The sequence below is a fragment of the Gadus chalcogrammus genome, chromosome 12, assembly GCF_026213295.1.
Source record: "Gadus chalcogrammus isolate NIFS_2021 chromosome 12, NIFS_Gcha_1.0, whole genome shotgun sequence".
In the NCBI taxonomy this organism is placed as follows: domain Eukaryota; kingdom Metazoa; phylum Chordata; class Actinopteri; order Gadiformes; family Gadidae; genus Gadus; species Gadus chalcogrammus.
Genome location: NC_079423.1, coordinates 20,253,743 through 20,267,126, shown reverse-complemented (window position 1 = coordinate 20,267,126; position 13,384 = coordinate 20,253,743). Strand labels below are relative to the sequence as shown.

General features: G+C 44.3%; 1 protein-coding gene across 2 annotated transcripts in view; it reads right to left on the bottom strand.

Moving 5' to 3' along the window:
- Positions 1 to 243: 243 nt before the first annotated feature.
- The window catches only part of LOC130393796 (nardilysin-like), a 55,741-nt gene continuing 42,600 nt past the window's right edge, over positions 244 to 13,384 (bottom strand). For both annotated transcript variants that reach the window (XM_056604530.1, XM_056604529.1), the window contains 12 exons: positions 13,292 to 13,343; positions 12,850 to 13,000; positions 12,431 to 12,558; positions 8,259 to 8,421; positions 7,768 to 7,799; positions 7,418 to 7,556; positions 7,142 to 7,189; positions 6,913 to 6,965; positions 6,717 to 6,800; positions 2,426 to 2,633; positions 2,035 to 2,124; positions 244 to 1,953 (listed from right to left, as the gene is read on the bottom strand). In XM_056604530.1, coding sequence (XP_056460505.1) covers positions 1,744 to 1,953; positions 2,035 to 2,124; positions 2,426 to 2,633; positions 6,717 to 6,800; positions 6,913 to 6,965; positions 7,142 to 7,189; positions 7,418 to 7,556; positions 7,768 to 7,799; positions 8,259 to 8,421; positions 12,431 to 12,558; positions 12,850 to 13,000; positions 13,292 to 13,343 — 1,358 coding nt within the window. In that variant the 3' untranslated portion in view covers positions 244 to 1,743. The remainder of the gene's footprint in view (positions 1,954 to 2,034; positions 2,125 to 2,425; positions 2,634 to 6,716; positions 6,801 to 6,912; positions 6,966 to 7,141; positions 7,190 to 7,417; positions 7,557 to 7,767; positions 7,800 to 8,258; positions 8,422 to 12,430; positions 12,559 to 12,849; positions 13,001 to 13,291; positions 13,344 to 13,384) is intronic.

Here is a 13,384-nt window from a genome sequence, read left to right as displayed (position 1 = left end):
AAAAATTTGATTTTAATGGCATGGGCTCTTTAAGAGGTGAGAATTCTGCACGATACAAGCTTAATAATAAGTTGACACAATGCACTCAACTCAACAGGTCTGAAGGTGAACAGCTCCGAAGCGTACGTGCACTCACACCGCCATCTTGCGCAGCCTCCTGCGTCAAAATGGCTGAACATGAACGTCTAAAAGAATCAACCATCATACCAGATACTTCAATATTGATTGACGTAACGTCTGTTGGCATGACTTTGCTCAGTTTTAAACGTTGTGTACTGGTACACCAGCTCTAGATAAGGGGAAGTGTTGCCTTCCGTACAGTGGCAATACTGTATGCTTCTCATAAATAAAAGCAAAAGGATAGTAGGTGATGGGCATCAAGGAAATAAAGGCATGCAAACTTGAATCTTATCCTACTAAGTTCCGTTTAGTTCTGACTGGTTTCTATCGGATACCTGCAATGAAGAACTCTTAGATTCCCAACCGGCTGTTTCCCAAGTGCACATGAACGGTCGGTGTCGGGAACACGCGTAAGCGTGAGCATCATCACTGGCGAGCCGTCTCGTTATCACCAGGAGAGTAAACGCGCCTTTACTTACTAAAACTCTCCAACCCAACAGAGTGTTCAAAGGACTTTCCTCCGAGCTAAGGTCCGAAACTCCCGGAAACCCTGAGCGTGTTGCAGGCGGCATTAACCTGATAAGTTTGCACCCTTATCGCTAGTTTTGGAAAAAAAACACTCGGGACAGACAGGAATTCTCAAAGCTTTTATTTGTAATAAATCTATACATTTTTCTCCAGCTATGATCGCAAAATTATGTCACAACAAACCTACCAAGTGAGTTTTCAGGAGGTAGGCTGCAAATCTAGAACATTTACGCTATGCCAATTAACACAACAAATAAAATACTGGTAAACCATATTTTACCAAGCAGACTGCCATTAACCTGTATAAATTTCTTCAGTCGGCAGCCGAGTATGGCTCTTAAGTTTGGCCCTTGAAAGAATCGAGGCCAGAATATAAAGGGACCCTATTTGACCACAAGTTGTGAAGTTGATTAGCCATTACAGACTATTCAAAACCTACCCTATTGCTGAATGTACCTGCCAGACTAATCAGTCGACTCTACCAACTGGCAGTTTGATGTAGCTGTTAATATACATCTGGGTGGACACTCCCCTTTGTGATGTCACTAAAGGGAAAGCTCTTGGCATGACTTGTAATGGCCAATCACACTCACCTGGTGGCAAAGTAAGAGCCCTTAACATGCTTATGCAAAACCCTTGAATGGCATTGCTGCACAAATTTGAACATGCAGCATTTAGCCCATGAAATAGAAAAAGATGTCATGTAGGAACGAGAGATTTCAGACACTTTCGGACTCACTCTTCTTGATGAAAGTAGTTTGTGATTACTGATTGTGATTTATTATTATTGAAACAAGTGCCTAGTTGCCAATTAAATGAGGGGCTGCAGAGGATTGAGGTTAGGGTGTGTGGCTTGAGGAAGAGCGATAGGTTGTGGGTGTGATTTGAGGGCATGATTAGTAAAGGATATTGCAATCAGGCTGTTGGTTGTGGCTTGGGGAAGGGCTTATCGATGATCATGTCATTAGGGGGCTGGGTTGTGGAGGATCTTGCAGTTGGGGCATGAATAATATATATTTTTGCAGTTAGGGGTGTGGCTATTGGAGGATATTGTTGTAGGAGTGGAGAGGTGTGGCTGGTGGTTAAAGGGCGTAGCTAGTGGAGGATCTTATGGTAGGGGTGCAGGGGCAGGGCGGAGGTGAATGCGCGGATATCCATGATCATAGTGGTGGTATCCTTCAGCGGCGAGGTGGCAGGGAGGAAGGTGAGCTGGGAAACCTCGCCGTACATGGAGGGGGCGTCGGCCTGACGGCCACACCCGGCTGGCTGTGCTAGGTCGCCCTCAGTTTCTCCAAAGCCCACCACCTGACATTCACACCACGCATATTAATATATGCACACTATAAATAAAAACCAAAAAGTGGAGAAAGTCAAGGGGGTTCTTACATGCACGCTGAGCTTCCTGCTGGCGTCACAGTGATGTTCTCTGAACCAGGAGATCAGCTCCTCCTTGGTGATGAGTTTCAAGGCTTCGATCTGGACGCAGAGGGAGCAAGGAGGCAAGTGTTTGGAGTAGAAGCCCATGAAAAAGGTGAGCTGACAAATTAAGATCAGGCAATGTGCTAACATTGCATGAAAAAGGTCATGGCAAAAGATCAAACTTGCATGCGGCTGTCATCAGGTGGGAGAGCAAGTATGTCAAAAAGGTTTATCTGGCTGTACCCTTATACCTTAGCGCTGTCTTTGGTTGAATACATGCATACGTGTCTATATATGACTAGGTTATTGAATATATGCATACTGGGAATGTGGGAATGTGTCTGTGTGCATCTCCCACCTCTTTATGCAGCCGGTGGAAGACGTACTGCTGGGTGAAGACCTCAAACCAGTGTCTGTCCACCTCCTCCCCCAGATGAGAGTCCTCGCACTCCTTCAGCTTCACCAGCGCCGTCACCTGGGTCTTAAAGGCCTCCTCGCTCAGCGACGCCATTTTTTCACCAAAACCCGCCAGGAACTCCTCAATCTTACCCTCCACGAAGTCAGTGCTGTGGATCAGCATTTTTAAGCATACATTGTTTAGAGTGGGCTTTGACGTTTGGGCGATTATGTTCCTATAATTCATGTCACAGCAGTTTGGTGGTAGAAAGTGATACCAGGATATAAAGCAGTGGTTCTCAACCTTTTTTGAGCAATAGCCCCCTTGACCTTACTCTGATCCTCTGCCGCCCCCCCCCCCCCCCCCAGTAAAAAGTAAGTAGTAAATAGGCTATATCCATTACCAACCCCACTCACACTCGTGCTATATTGCATAAATAAAAAAAATTGCCCATTTCTGTGCCGTTTTGGTTACATATGGAATTATAAGAAAATGTCCTTATGAGCCTGTTTTATTAGTAAGCAGATTTAGCCCTTATAAGCAATAGGAGGCTGGTTGGATAAGAAAAAAAAACGACCACATCAGCAGGCTACAAGACGTGTAATTTTATCATGGACACATCACGTGAACAACATATGCATATCACCTGAATAATCAAGTGAATAACAGTTAACTATCAAACCATTCAGGATACAGATCGCACAATATATATTTTGTATTTGAAATGCCACAGTCTTTTCGTAGAGTCTACTCTCAGAGCAGCTGGAACTGAACAACAGCAAGAGGAAGGAGGAAAACGGGCTATGAAACAAAATTTGTGAGAGCCCTGTGCTTGATGGCCCACTGCCAGCGTCTTGACTTCTGGACATTGTGAGGTCAATCCATAATTGATGTAATTGACATTGTACTGGCGGCACTTTTTCTTGCTATCCGCCATGTTAGATTGTGTTTTGTTGGTTATTGAACTGTTGAAAAATATTTGAAAACCATGGAAGTTTAAAATAAAAAAAACAAAATCTTTTTTGAAATCTCTCACCTTCCCAGCGCCCCCCTAGGTTGTGCGAGCACCCCCGTTGAGATTCCATGATATAAAAAATGTACATTTTCCATGTTGGATTATTTAAAGGTGCCATGGCATGAAAATCTCACTTTATGAGGGTTTCTAACATAAATATCAGTTCCCCTAGCCTGCCTATGGTCCCCAAGGGGCTAAAACTTGCATTCGGTGTAAAACGAGAACTAGGTGTTCTGCTCGCCTTTGAAAAGGCGAGCAGAACAGATATTGGTGGCCACCAGTGGCCACCAGTGTGGCCACTGGTGGCCAAAGCGCAAGAAGAAGGGAAGGCTGCTTACTAGAGTTGGCTCCTCCCAGAGACTAGTCACTACGCCATTCGTTTCAATGGGAATCAATGGGAAGAGGCTCAAGCACGCTGATTTGGAATGTGGTTTCCTATGTCGTCACAATGCAGTAAGCTCCTCCCCTTACTCTGCCTGGCCCGCCCAGAGACTTGGCCCGCCAATGCAATAATATCTGTCTGCGTCCTGCAAGACGGAGGCGTAACTTGTAGTAGGAGGCGCAACTTGTAGTCGGAGGAGGCGTAACTTGTAGTAGGAGGCGTAACTTGTAGTCGGAGGCGTAACTTGTAGTCGGAGGCGTGTCTAGTACTTTTCTAAATCACAGAAGTGATCTGTATGTAGCAGAGGTGCATAAATTACCGCAACTCAGACCTCAAATATTAGGCCTTAGATAAAAATAATGCACCCGACCCGCTCATTTAAAAATATGCTCTTGATTAGCTTAATCTTGATATGCTCTTGATTAGCTTAATCATAGCCTTACTTGAAACTGACATCCCTGAGTCATATGCATTTAAGAAAAGAAGCCTATTACAATTTTACAATGACATGTAATGCAAATAGCAGTTTAACGTGGGGAACCTGCTTAAGTTTAGCCTACTTAATCCCTTTATACCTTTAACAAAAAGACTGCAGATTAATAATTCAAAGAATTAGACAGCAGATTAATAATCCAAATAATTTTATTGAATACATATTGTTATTGATCGCGAGATAGAAAACAATATTCATGAGATAGAAAAAAATGAATTAAAAATGAATTAAAATAAATATTATTGATAGAAACAAGACAAGAACAATGTCACTAACATGAGGAAAGTTATGAGAAAGCCTTCATATTATAGCGTTCACATTACAAGCCCTCATTTTATATATATTTGCCAGTCTTCAACACATGGATTTCTCAGGTACGTCATCACTGTTGCACTGTGCAAACTCGGGGCAGAAAGAAGCAAGCAACATCTACTAGCCTGTACAGTATAGAGTATTTTGTGACTGTTCAGTGTGCATCTCAAACGTGTGCATCGAACTAACTTCACCGAGGTGGCGAAAGCTGGGGTTTCTTCCAACGTTAAAACAGTAGGCCTAAGCGTTCGAACATTTCGTAAAGAATGTTAAACAGTATCACAACCACAAGTAGTCTGCCCTAGTTCTAGAGTTCATTAAGCTTGTAAAAACAAAAAAAAATTCTTGTTAATCCACTTCTTTTTACTTACCGACATGAATATCTGAAGATCCGACTTCAAGAAAGATCTCGTGTTAACCGTGATTTACAAGGCTTTTTTTTTACCGCGAAAAGAGAAGATCTCGCGTGGACCGCGATTTAGAACAGTACAAGTTATGCCTCCTAGTACAAGTTACGCCTCCTACTACAAGTTACGCCTCCGTCTTGCAGGACGCAGAAAGACCCTACTCCGCCAATGAGACACGACCGTGCTAGCGCCACTTGTGTTTGTGTGTGTGTGAATACACACACTGTAACGCAAGTGTTTCTTGTCGGTTCTTTGACGTCTCTTGTATTTCCACAACAAGACTGTAGTGGGGGTTATCTCAGCCATGGTTGAGAAGGAATTGGGGGAAAGGAACTTTGACTTTGACTCCCTGAAGTACATGAACTGTGACATGTCGCCGGTTGCCGCGAGGCACTACCGCCGCGAAGCACCACCGCCCGGCAGCGGGCAGCCGGCAGCGCACGGTTCAGTCTACTTCAGATTGATGTGAAAGTGGAAGAACCAGAGACGTCGCAGAACCCGACAAAGTCTTTTGTGATTCATAATATCGTCTGGAGGCGCACACAGCTTTTGGCAGTGATAATATGTATTATATGATATAGATATCTATTCTATGATATTTTTTGGATATAGAGCTCCAGAAACTGAACACGTCGGACTCTCGTCTCTGGTATTTCTACAACGAGACTCGTAGTGGGGGTTATCTCTGCCATGGTTGAGAATGAATTGGGGGAGAGGAACTTTGGCTTTGACTCCCTCAAGAACATGAACCACGACATGGAGGAGAAAGGGATTGTTGGCGGCGAATGTCTCCCGCTTGAGCCCCGCTTCCTGCTACCGAGGGGGCGCTGCAGGAGGCGGAATTGCCTAAGCGCTGCCCTGCAACAATCCCTTTCTCCTTCTTGTCGCGGTTCAGTCTACTTCACATTGATGTGAACGTTGAAGAACCAGGAACGTCAGAGAACCCAACACGGTCGTTTGAGATTCATAATATCGGCTCACACAGCTTTTGGCCGTGATAATATATATTATGTGATATAGATATCTATGTAGGCTATATGATATTATTTAGATATAGAGCTCCAGGACTTACAGAACATGGCTAAAGGCTGTGTGTGCCTCGCCATTGCGATACATCCACTGTAAACAGAGCGCATGGTACCGTGGCTGCAAGCTGCTCAGGGCCACACACCCACCCTCCTCCTTGACCCGCCTCGCTCCTCCTCATTTGCATTATAGCTAAAGACACCAAAACAGCACATTTGGGGGAAGCTCAATGTGCGACTGGCTCGGAGTGGCTATAACTCTGCACCACGGCTGAATTTCGGGAACGTCTTTGAATACTGTGTTGGTGGCCCACTAATACCTATATTAAAGCATCCATAAAATAGCATGTCATGGCACCTTTAAGAAGAACAGAACTTTCTTATCTGGCAAAGCCACAATGGAAATGGGAAGCGGTTTAATGGATAGGCGACAGTTTTATTGCTGTGCCCCCTGCAGTCAACACTACGCAACTACACATTGCTTTGCTGTTGGCAACAACATACAATATAGCATAAACAGAAGCTTCAGGTTATAATTCAAACGTTTCTGTGTGAGTGAGAGAGAGAATTGTGATGTAGTCAGACCTGGTTTTGCTAAGCATCTGAGACTCGACTCACCTGTACTTTGTGGCCTGCGTTTCAACAGTGACCGAGTAGCCAAGTACTCCAGAGGTGTTCCTGCAGCTGGGGTACACCTGATACCTGTAGGGTCAAAAGGTTCCGGTGTTCTGTTAATTATTCACAGTCATTTTGTGTAGTCCATATAGATTGATTTGGAGGTGGTGTCATGGTTGGAGCTGGAGAAAAAGCTCACCCTAGCATCTCTTTAGTCCTCAGGAAGTCAAAGCAAGGCTCCTCCATGTGCATCTGAAAACAGAGGTCAGGGGTTGTCAGTGTCACCAACACTGCTTGTTTGACAGTTGACTCACAGTCACAAGGATAAGCACCTTTCACTAACTGATTAAATTAGATTACACTTCATTGCTTTTCAATTTTTTCAGGAGATCACATTCCATACACAGAAAAGGGAGGGAGGTACCCACCACCAGCAGCTCCATCAGAGTATGTTCACGTAGGTTCTTCAATCCAGACTGAAACAGAGGGAAAATATACATACATTCAGTCATTAAACACAGACATTCATCCATTTACATTCTCATCCCAATTCCTGCGAGTACTCTATCCTAACAGGTAGAAGCCATTACAGTACTGGACAAACGGCACCCTTGGTGGTATTAGTCAGTACATGACCAGGTAGTAGTCAGTGGTACCCTACAAAGTATAATTTGCAGCCTAACAGGTATTAACCAGCACCCTACCTGGTAGTATACGGTGACCTCAGAGTTGGCATCTCCCTTGTTGAAGGACTTTATCTTACACAGGTGATGTTTCTCGGGGATCTCCAGCACGCGGAACAGCACAGGGACCTCTATTGCCAGCGGGTGGAACTGCAGCTTGCTGTCAACAGGAGAGACAGAGAGAAGATAGCATGAGCCACCACACTCACAACCCTGACATCCATGTCAATGCGATGCTGTACCAGTTTAACTTAAACACAACTCAACCATTCGATGTGTTTCTTTAGGGAAAGGGAATTCTAAGTCTAGCAGGGGATGCGATAGATCGGAGCAGTCTGAACAGGGAACAGAATACAAGACCTAATACTTACTTTGTTAAGTACTGCAGGATCTGTTTGGACTCCTGTGTAGAGAAGAGAGGAGGTCATCCCCATGCTTCAACCCTCCACACCAACTCACCACATGTGTGTGTGTGTGTGTGTGTGTGTGTGTGTGTGTGTGTGTGTGTGTGTGTGTGTGTGTGTGTGTGTGTGTGTGTGTGTGTGTGTGTCAAGGTTGGATATTTACAGTTTTCAATAATGGCTTTTTATGCCCCCTTGTAATACTCTTGTGGATTTGTTAACCATTTCCTGGGCAATTTTATCAAATGTGGAAGCATTTGTTATTTTCCATGTTTAATGACGTACAATATTCAATTTCTTCAATCCAAAAGAAATCCTTGCATATCCTTTGCAAATACAGGGGTCAACTGATTCTCAAAACCAATGAGTAAATCAAATTATTTTTTAGCCACAAAAATACTCTGAGCCCCCGTTAATCCTGACCCGGGTGTGTGTGTGTGGTAGTGTGCTAGTGTTCTGACCGTGCTGGTGAGGTTTCCCTGCACCAGACCCTCAGCGTACAGCTGCTCCTTCAGCTCTCTGCTGAAGGCCAGCAGGTCCTCCACGCTCACCCCCTCCACCAGGGCCTGGTACTTCTGTACAAGGGACCAGCGGCTGGGCTCCAGAACCAGCAGACGCACGTCTCTGGAGAGGCGGGGAAGCAAAAAAAATCAAAAGGAAAATGAGGAATGAGGAAATAAGGAATAAGGAAATAATAGAGCATAAGAGAGTGAACTCATGAGTGTGTGCACGTGTGTACCTGGCAGAGATGGGACAAAGTCACTGTTTGGCAAGTCCCAAATAAGTCAAGTCTTAACAGTCAAGTCCGAGTCAAGCCCAAGTCAAGACAGAGAAAGGCAAGTCGAGTCAAAGTCAAAGTAACACCAAAGCCAAGTCCAAGTCCTGAATCTATTTTTACCTAATGATGTCATCATTAGGCTATTGATCATAATTTCAACATATCACTCTAATGTACAGTGTCATTTCTTATCAATAAAGTTATAATATGTTCATTGTTTCTGTCTTCAAATGTGTTATGATATGCGCATGCGCTGAAATCTTATGTTGTGTCAGAGGGCAAGTGAGAGTAGACGGTGGATTTGAATTGTTTTAGTAGGCTACAGAAGGCACCACTGTAACCCTAAAGTTGGTAAAGCTGTGCCTTGACTAGTGTGGCATATGAGCTATGTATGGATGTCTGAAAGGACTGCTTGAGTGGATTTCTGTTACAGTATGCCACAATTTTCCTTAAAGGTCCCATGACATGAAAATCTCACTTTATGAGGTTTTCTAACATAAATATGAGTTCCCCTAGCCTGCCTCAACCATGGCCTGCTTGTCGCGGTTCAGTCTACTTCACATTGATGTGGACGTGGAAGAACCAGGAACGTCGGAGAACCCAACGCTGTCGTTTGAGATTAATAATATCGGCTCACACAGCTTTTGGCCGTGATAATATATATTATATGATATAGATATCTATGTAGGCTATATGATAATATTTAGATATAGAGCTCCAGGACTCCCGTGTGTTCTAGAATATTTACAGAACACAGCTAAAGGCTGTGTGCGCCTCTCCATTGCGATACATCCACTGTAAACAGAGCGCATGGTACCGTGGCTGCAAGCTGCTCAGGGCCACACCCCCGCCCTCCTCCTTGACCCGCCTCGCTCCTCCTCATTTGAGGAGGAGCGAGGCCAATAGCTACAGACGCCAAAACAGCGCATTTGGGGGAAGCTCAATGTGCGACTGGCTCGGAGTGGCTGTAACTCTGCACCACGGCTGAATTTCGGGAATGTCTTTGAATACTGTGTTAGTTGCCCACTAATACCTATATTAAAGAATACATAAAATAGCATGTCATGGGACCCTTAAGGAAATTTTCCTTACCTTCCGCCTGTGTCTTCAGTAGTAGAAGCTGAAGTAGTAGTAGTAGCAGCTGATGTAGTAGTAGTAGTAGCTCTGGTAGTAGTTTAAGTAGTAGTAGTAGATGTAGTAGTTGTAGTAGCTGAAGTAGTAGTAGTAATAGCTGAAGTAGTACAGGGTATCTGCAGGTTTCAGCAAGTCAAATTTAAGACTTTTTAAGACCTTTTTAATACCACCTTGAATGAAATTTAAGACCTTAAACCTGCGATGGTAGGGGGGATCCCGCTGTATTACAACCCAACCATAGCATGTGTGTCACTCAATGAGACTCATTCAAGTTTACTTTCTGTCTGTTTATTGAACATAAAGTGATACTCCAGGGCTCCAGACTAACTTTTTCCTTGGGTGCACTGGTGCGCCTACATTTTTAATTTGGGTGCACCAGCACGTATTTATGGTGCACCCAAGTTGTAAGTTGTTGAGAGGGGGGTGACAGCGTCTGGGCCCCCGGGCAGCTGCACCGGTTGCACCGTCGATATTTACGCCACTGATTAATAATATTTTCACCATTAAATAAATGCCTTCAGTAAGACCTGGGGGGTATACCACGAACCTCGTTGAACATACCCAGGCTTTCTTGGGAAAACCTGGCTCGACAGAGTCGCAACTCGCAATCACAGTTAAATGTTACCACGACGCTCACTTTAGATTCAATTAGTTGACCCAGGTTATCCGCTTTAGGTTCAATCATGGACATAATAAGGGTTCAATGCGCGTTTACATAAAAGGGGCGTTTCTCGCGTCATTTGACTCACCCTTATGCAAAATAAATCGCGCAAGAGCGGTGTATTTCATCCAAGGCGAGCAATGTATTATTATGAACTCCTACGAGGAATTCAAAGTTCAAATCACAGCCAAGGGGAACACGGTTGCCCATAATATGGCTAGGGTGGCGCGCTGGCAAAAATAGCCGACCGTGTTAATTCGTAAGAGAAAAAGATTCTGCATATTGTCTAAAAAATATTATGTATCATCATCCCTTTTACCCCCATATATGTGGGGCCCCATGAATTGCGAGCCCAAGTACCGGGAATGCACTCGATCTCCGACCCAATATCGGACGTGCACGTCAAGTTGCTTGCTTTTAGTGGCGTGGTTCAACGTCTCAAATATCAAAACAAAATCAGCCTTGTTGACGCTGCAGATTAGCTCGTTTCGGATGAAAGGCGCTGGTCCGAAGCGAGTTATATACGCCGTTTTGTCCCTTCCAGCAGTAAAGGTGCTCGCGATTTGAGAGTCAGGGAACATCAAACCGAAGAGATCTCCTATCCCCTCATTCGAGTTGTAGGACTGGTGCTTGACCACTGTGTTTAGAATCCACAACACCTCCGCTTTCAGTGTTGGTGTCGCACCAAATGCTACCCTCAGGTCAGTGCTAGCAGCGCGGACCGTCTGCGGCGGTGGCGCCGGGGCAGAGATGCAAAACGTAGAAATGGCTGGGGTCTGAGTGTGGCTCCTGGCAGAGGTTTTATGTTTTTGGCTCTGCATATGGCTGACGACAGCCTTAATCCCCATGGTGCCGAGCTTGAATGTAGGCTACTTTTGTACGGAATGCATCTGGCCTGTTCTGGGTTGGCAACGGACGCTAGACAACCTCGGAAACGGACGTCTTCCAGCCAACTGACGTTGAACTTGCATTTACCCACTGTTGCAGACTAGCTAGCAAGCGCGCAGACATCCGTTTATATATGCAGCTAGCAAGAAAGTAGCCTCTCGTACATCTCCTTCCCGAAAAGTCCCGCGAGAAAAAAAAAAATTAAATAACCCTGCCCCGACAAATTTAAGACCTCCGAGTTATAAATTTAAGACCAGCATATGACATTTTTGACGAATTTAAGACTTTTTAAGGCCTTAAATTTAGAAAAATGAATTTAAGACTTTTTAAGACTTTTAAGACCTCCGCGGACACCCTGGTAGTAGTAGTAGCTGAATTTGTAGTACTAATGGTTGTAGTAGTTATGGTAGTAATGGTATTCTCTTTAAGAGAATAGCGTAGCCGGTGCGTGATTAAAAGTAGCCTGATAGGGTGGTAGAAAACGCCCGATCTGGCAACACTGCCTGAACGTCCTTAAAATGTAGCCCAATAGTGCGGTAAAACCCGCACAATCTGGCAACACTGCTGAACATCCTCACGCTCCAGCGCCAACGTTATCAATGAAACCAAATGAAACTAAGCCGATATGAAACTTAAACTGTGATTCTGAAGAAAGCATAAATGATGTCAAAATTCTGTTTTGATATTATTGAAGATACGAGTGTGTAAATTTGTTAAATTGTTTTAACAAAAAAATGATTTACTTACGAACGATGTCTTAAGTGTCAGAGGCTGGCCAGACGGCTTCAATGGGACCAACTCAAAACGCAGCCGATATAAAACTAAAACTGTTATTCTGAATAAAGTATAAAGTTTGTTTTGATATTATTGAAGATACAAGTGTAGATTTGTCTTCGCTCGCTGACGGTCATTTCATCTTCACGTTCTTTGGTGTCTAGCCCTCCAGGCGGGAAATAAGTTAGTTAGTTATATCTAAAACAATAAATGTTTTTGACTCAAGACATGTCGAGTCATTACAAGTCAAAGAGGCAAAGTCCGAGTCAAGTCTCAAGTCAATAGCAGTCAAGTCTAAGTCGAGTCGCAAGTCATGCGTAATTTTCTCAAGTCGAGTCTGAAGTCATCAAAATCATGACTCGAGTCCAAGTCATGTGACTCAAGTCCACATCTGGTACCTGGCCAGGCGCTCTGGGTTGATGAGGATGTTGAAGTAGGTCTTCTTCATCTGCTGGAAGAACATAGAGAAGACCTCTTCTTCTACGATGAAGTCCGCCAGGTGGTCCACGAGGAGCTCCAACAGCAGCTGGACACACACACACACACACACACACACACACACACACACACACACACACACACACACACACACACACACACACACACACACACACACACACACACACACACACACACACACACACAGTTTACAAGGTTTGGGGACATTTATAAAGTGCTGTTCCAATGATTACCTCATCTTTTTATGTTTGGGTTTGTGTTACTACGTGTGCAAAATGTGCATCTCTCAGAAAATGTCTAGAGTCATTAGTGTCTAGAGTTTGAACTTGAACACACTTAAGTGTGTGTAGGTGTCTACCGGCAGCTTGTGGTTGAAGCCCTTGAGCCTGAGCAGCAGGCCGTGCTCTGCAGCCACAAGCTTGTATTCCAGCTGGGCCACCTGGGCCTGGTAGGCGGGCTCGGCCAGGTTGTGGGCGAGGATGTTGACAAACAGGTCGAACAGGACCAGGCTTGGGGGCGGGGTGGACATGTTACTTCTAGCATAGTCAAAACATTAACAGCTGCACATAGAAATGGGAGCCAAGATCCATTGCCTTTATATAATATAGTCATTTAGATCTAGACATGTTAAGATAAACTGTATTTGTGGCATAAACTATCAATAATTGTTTACGTTCATGTCCTTACTACTCATTGTATAAGTAGATATTTTCTCTGACATTTACGTCGATTTTGCATGTTATTCAAAATGATCGATCAATGGTCACATTCTCTCCACTCGCTAAATGTAAGGGTTTTACCTCTTGGGGCTCTTCTGAATGACCGGGGACACCAGGTGGAAACGGACATATGCTGAAAGACAAGATGAACCATGAAATTTGCAGAAGAACAAC